General features: G+C 46.8%; 1 protein-coding gene across 3 annotated transcripts in view; it reads right to left on the bottom strand.

Moving 5' to 3' along the window:
* The window catches only part of LOC107659061 (centrosomal protein of 128 kDa), a 76,836-nt gene that overhangs the window by 66,705 nt on the left and 4,166 nt on the right, over positions 1 to 5,965 (bottom strand). For all 3 annotated transcript variants that reach the window (XM_016447872.1, XM_016447874.1, XM_016447875.1), the window contains exon 5: positions 4,768 to 4,889. In XM_016447872.1, the coding sequence (XP_016303358.1) occupies positions 4,768 to 4,889 (122 nt within the window). The remainder of the gene's footprint in view (positions 1 to 4,767; positions 4,890 to 5,965) is intronic.

Genomic DNA, 5,965 nt, shown 5'->3' with positions numbered 1-5,965 from the left:
GATGGTCCGCAGAAGCCAGCGAGACGGGCTGGGTAGCGCTAGCCAGGCACCCAGATACCATGCAAGGGGGACCAACGGAACCACTGCTGTACCCGCATTGGGGCAGCGAGGTGGAATGCAGGGACCCAACTCGGGCGGCTTGTGAGCGGACCGAAGAGGGGTCTGAGTGTGCGGTGCAATGCTTACCTGGCTCCACAGTTTGGCAGAGGGTGCGTGAGTAGGGCCTTTGTTGACGCTCTCAAACCACCCGCTGCTGCCTGCTGGCGATGGAGGAGGATGAGTGTGGTCCGGTGCTGGTCCTCCTGGGACCCAGGGACAGAGAAAACCGCTCTCTCATCGAGATTTTCCAGATTCTCCACCCGGCCCTCCTCCGGGGGAGGGAGAGGTGCATTCACCACCCCCCAAAGAGCAGCTTCCTCTCTCTCAGGGTCGCCCGTCGCCTTTTGCTCTTCCGGTCATCGCCAGGTTTGACGGGGGCCTGGATGGGTTGGGAGGCCTGCCTACGCCCAGCTCCACGCCGCCGCTTGCTCGAGGCTGCTGCGGATGCAGCGCGGGAGCGGGGGTGGACGCAGGGGGCCGCCCTTGGTGACGAGCAGGCTGGGGCGCTGCGGCCGGTGGAGGCAGCAGCTGCCTGCCGGGGCAGGAGATCCCTCCATCTCTGGGTCGCCTGTCTCAGGGCCGCTTGCTTCTCTGCTTACCGCCAGGTTTGACGGGGGCCTGGACGGGTGGGGCAGCCTGCCTGGAGGCTGCTGCAGATGCGGCACGGGAGCGGGGGCGGATGTAGGGGGCCGTTCTCGGCGACGAGTAGGCTGGGTCGCTGCGGCTGGCGGACGGGTGGAGGCAGCAGCTTCCCGCTGGGGCAGGATGTGACGAATCGCCTCAGTCTGCTTCTGTGCAGCCGAGAACTGCTGGGCAAAGCTCTCGACTGCATCGCCGAAGAGGCTGCTCTGGGACACAGGGGCATTAAGGAACCGAACTTTTGTCAGCGTCCCTCATGTCGACCAGACACAGCCAGAGATGGCACTCCTGCACCACAAGTGTGGACATTGCACGACCCAGAGAACTCGCGGTGACCTTCGTCGCACGGAGCGCAAAGTCAGTAGCGGTTCGGAGCTCTTTCAGAACTTCCGGATCATGACCACCCTCGTGCAGGTCCTTCAGTGCCTTGGCCTGATGAAACTGCAGTAACGCCATAGCATGTAAAGTGGAGGCATCTTCTCCACAAGCCGTATAAGCACCGCCGGTCGGACCAGACAAATGCCTACAAGCTTGGGAGGGGAGCGATGGGTTACCCCCTTGCTGCACCCCCGTCGAGGGTGGTGAGGGAGGAGGAACCAGCAGGTCGGTTTCCGGCAGTAAAAGGTGCCGTCCATGACCTGGTGACCTCCGGGAAGAAAGGCACCAAGGCGGGGCACTGAGAACCAGCGCGAGCCACCCTGAGAAACCAATCGTCCAACCTCGAGGGCTCGGGACGCAGTGGAGGTTTCCACTCGAGCCCTACCCTCTCGGTGGCCCGGGAAAGCATAGCCGACATCTCCGGATCCGATTCAGGCCTTGCCACCATCCCAGAGGGCGGCGGCGCAGCCAAATCTTTCCCTCCAGAGAGCTCTCACTCCGATGTAGTGATCGACATCTGGTCGTCGGGAGGATCACTGAAGGATACCACTGGTACGCTCTTTGAAGAGGGCCCAGCGCTTTCTTTGGCGGCTCGACTGGTTGCGAAGCGCTAGAGGAGTGATGGTCCCCCGAGAGTTGGTTTCCTACCACTGTAACCCTCAGACCGCCCGTGCTACTGCCCGAAGTAGTCCACGCCTGGCTGCTGCCAAAATGAACACTAGATCACAGCAGAGGCAACAGAGCTCCGCTCCCCTGGAGGAAACGGAGCCTGGCCCGCAGCTCCGAGATGGTCATCTTCCCGCAATGGGAACATGACTCATCCACAAACGCCACCTCAGCGTGTTTAATGTCCAGACACGTGAGGCAGCGATCGTGACCATCACCCGGCGCCAGGTAATGACCGCATCCTAAAACGCACAGGTGAAACGTCATCTTTACAAAGACGCACCCGTGTAAGCTCTTTTAGAGAAATAAGCTCTTTCAGCGAAATGCTCTTTTAGAGTGTACTCACACTAGGCACGGTTGCCTTGAACTGAAAAGTGTAGTGTAGTTATACTAATAGTAGGCCTATATGTTTGCGGTTGTAATGATGACAGTAGCGCACACAACAGTATTTGATCCGTGCTCCGGCGCGGTTAGCGCTCACACTGCATGCGTACCGCACCCGAGCCCAACCCAACCGAACCGTGCCCTGGCCCACCTCTTCCAACCGGGCCAGGGATGGCTAAACGAACCACGCTCGAGCGCAGCACGGAGCGCTCAGACTAGTCAAACGAACTTTGGCTTTGGGGGTCAAACACGCTCGGGCACGGTTCAAAACGCCTAGTGTGAGTACACCCTTAGGTGCTGAGACGCACAGGGGAGATGGCCGCTTGCAGCACAACAGGGGGTAGTGCAGCCTGAAGTGCGCAACCCACTCGACACAGGAACGACCACTGCTGAAGCGCCGTCCGCCAACACAAGAAGCTCCCTAGAGCGCGCTAAACTCGTCACGCACGAAGCAGTTGGTAGGAGCAGAACGATGTTGTCACTCGGCTCTGAAGCGAAAAGCTGGTATGCATTGCACCGGCTGCCTTTTTATGCTCACGCTGTGATCAGCGGCAGCTGGATGCAATTATCGCATGCCAATGTGCATTGGCTTGTTTAGTTTACACTCAAAGTGGATTGGTCTCTTTAAGCGAGATCCCAATTCAAACTGAAAGACAACCAAATTTACGGCATTTACTAGTTGCCATATCAACACTATATAGAGAAAAAAAAAGTGCAGCAAAATTCAACAATCTTTTGAAGATATTGCTGAATATTTATTTTACCATAGTAAAAGTACATTTCTGGCTGAAGTAAACTTTTCAACTCAGTTTTTAGTATTCATTTAAAATAAGACAAATCTGTTATTATTTTCCAATCTCCAATCTCTTATTTATCAGTTTAGATATTTTTTGAATGCTTCACAAACTAGCAGAAGACACTAACCAGTTTTAAATTCCAGTTGCGCAGATGGGGAACGTTGTAACACTGCATTACAAGATGCCCCGCTATTTTTAAACTATGCTATTCTGTGAAAATAGCGATCTAATTTACACTATTTACTTTTATGAGTTTTAATGAGAAACCACAAGATACAGGTGATTTCAAGAAATGTAAAGCATTTTGGCTCATTTGTGTGTCTCGTGTTCTGTGAGAGCTGTGTGTGGAGGGAGGGGAGTGTATCTCTGTTTTTCTAAGCGTCTGAATGTGTTTCTTCATCTATTTGCCCACATTGTTTTGAACTAGGCTATACTGTATAACGGTGTCTTGCGATCAGGGGCCCGTTCTTCGTACGTCGCTTATTACATCCAAGATGAAATGTCACATCCAAGATGATATCATCGTTCTAATCAGGATCTGGCTAATTCGGTTCATCGAACGCACCTGTTGTTGATGATTAGTATGGCTGGATTGAGTTATCTGAGATAATTGCGCGTTCATGGGTTGGTTTAAAAGGAGCTATGTATCGATACTCAAAACCACGATCAGCAATGCAGCGATTGGCTGGCGGCAAGACAGCAACGTAATGACATCATATAATTAAAAAAGACACCTGACGAAAAACTTGACAAATTTCTGGACTTTTATAAGGAAACAGCCAAGCGAACAAAACTACATAAATGTTATAAGAGATAAATGAAAAAAAAGATGCGATCTAATCCTGTTTACATGAAATAAGCCTGCTCCTGAGCAGGTTTAAGTTTACAGATGTAGCTCCGGGATGAGCTTCGAAAAACCAAATAATCCAAGATCATGCCAAATCGTCAACAATCAAATCCACCTAACTGAGTTAGCAACGTATGAAGAACGGGCCCCTGGGCTGTCTCAAGCATGGTTGCAATGTGTTCGTTGTCAAACTGCAAAATTAGATTATTTATTATTATTCTTTAAAAAAAACACTATTTTATTTGAAAAGGTTAATCATTTAAATTATTTTATTGACAAAATATTTTAGTTCGTCTTGTATATTTTTTTCATTAGATCAGATAACATTTTAAGCTGTCATATGGTCATGTTACAGCGTGCCCCTCACATGTTACAATGTACCCCACAAACGGAGCATGTTGTCACATTTCACTTCCATTCTTTGAGGTAAATAACGAAAAACGTATACACGGTAATTATGAAACAAAGCAACATTTGTACTAGACAAGTGTGAAATTAATGTGGATAAAAAAATTATACGCTGAACCCCACGTGGATTTACACAAACTTAGAATGTCAAAAAGTGGTATGCCCCGCGCTCCCCTGCGTATATCCGTAACATTTTAAGATCTTAATTTCCATTACATTTTAGGGCTTGACAAAGCAATAAGCCCCAAGAAGCCATGGTTATAATCACAATAATAAAATTCTACAACCAAAAGAACCTGTTCTTTTTTTTTATGAATAGTCTTATCTTTTGTTTGCATACATCAAAAAGTATATGCAATTAAAAAAATTAATAAAATGAGAAAGTTTGAGTCAGTATTTACATGTTTTTAAAAAAAAAATAAGCATGACTACACCATATAATATATTAAACAATGTTGTTGAATACCATGCCACCTTGCTGGATATCCAGTGCAACACAAACCCTATCCTGCAATTCAGACAAATCTGGGTCTCTGGATGCAGTCATACCTGCTCTTCAGCTTGAGCGGAGTCTGTGAAACGCACAGCGACAGATCTAGACCGTCTTCTGTTACCTGTGCCTGCACTGCCATAATCTCTTAGAGGGGACGTGGGGAGGTAGCGCCTCCTATCTACAGGGCAAGAGACAGAGATCTAGAACTTATGTACTGCTTACAGATATTGTCTGTGTCTCATTTTGAAGGCTGCACCCTCCAGACAATGCATTTGTTGGCCACATAGGTCATGTCAAGACAAGTCAAGCCACCTTATAGAATAGTGCTTTATAGAATACTGTGTCAAAGCAGCTTTACAAAGATAAACATCAGAACCCATTTTGGAAAATCAACTAGGGATGTTCATTTTAACCGTTTAACCGTTAACCGACCGTATACAATTTTGACCGATTAATACAATCAGTTAAACGGTTTAAAAGGTCATTTATTTATTTATTTTTCAGTAATTTATCAAAATATTTAAAAAGATTTGCTGCATGGTTAAAATACGCTACGCGTATAAAAAAAAACAGTTTTTTAGAGAAAAAAAACATAAGTCCCGTATAAGTCGCATTTTATTATTTCATTCAGAAATAGGCCTAATGCCGACGCGAAATGTTTACAAACATTATAATAAACACTGTAAACATAGCTAGGCTATTTTAGTTCCCCTCACTCCACAACAAAGCCTTTCAATTAACAGTAGGCTATTTAGAAAAGAACAAGAATTAAAAATATAAGAAGCTATAGCAATATAAACGACAAGCCAAAACAAATTCATTTAGGCTAAAACAAAACTGAAACCAACGTTGGGTCTCTCATTCAACACAAAATCAAATGTTTCCGTATTCGCGATGTATTTGAATGGCAAATTATTATTTATTATGTAGCCTATTTCACTCGCGTTCCAATATCCACGTAAAACAAAATGTTTTACATAACATCACGGCGGTACGGTGATAACACTTAACGGCACAGATTTGACTACATATTTAAACTGGACAGTGTGGGTTTTTTTTCCATATGTTTGACTGGCTGTATTTTATTATGATAATGAACAGGCTGCATTTTCAAGGTAGCAAATAATGCTTAACTGTGTGTGCGCATGCGGCGCTGGCGCAATCACTTGAATTTTTTCCTTCTAACAGTGGAAACAACTCCTTTTAGTCATAAAGATAATCAGAATTGTAAAAGGTTTGCCTTTATTTGTGTAC

The sequence above is a fragment of the Sinocyclocheilus anshuiensis genome, unplaced genomic scaffold, assembly GCF_001515605.1.
Source record: "Sinocyclocheilus anshuiensis isolate Anshui unplaced genomic scaffold, SAMN03320099.WGS_v1.1 scaffold811, whole genome shotgun sequence".
Lineage (NCBI taxonomy): Eukaryota > Metazoa > Chordata > Actinopteri > Cypriniformes > Cyprinidae > Sinocyclocheilus > Sinocyclocheilus anshuiensis.
Note: the sequence above shows the minus strand (reverse complement) of the source record. Positions and strands in the feature narration are given on the sequence as shown.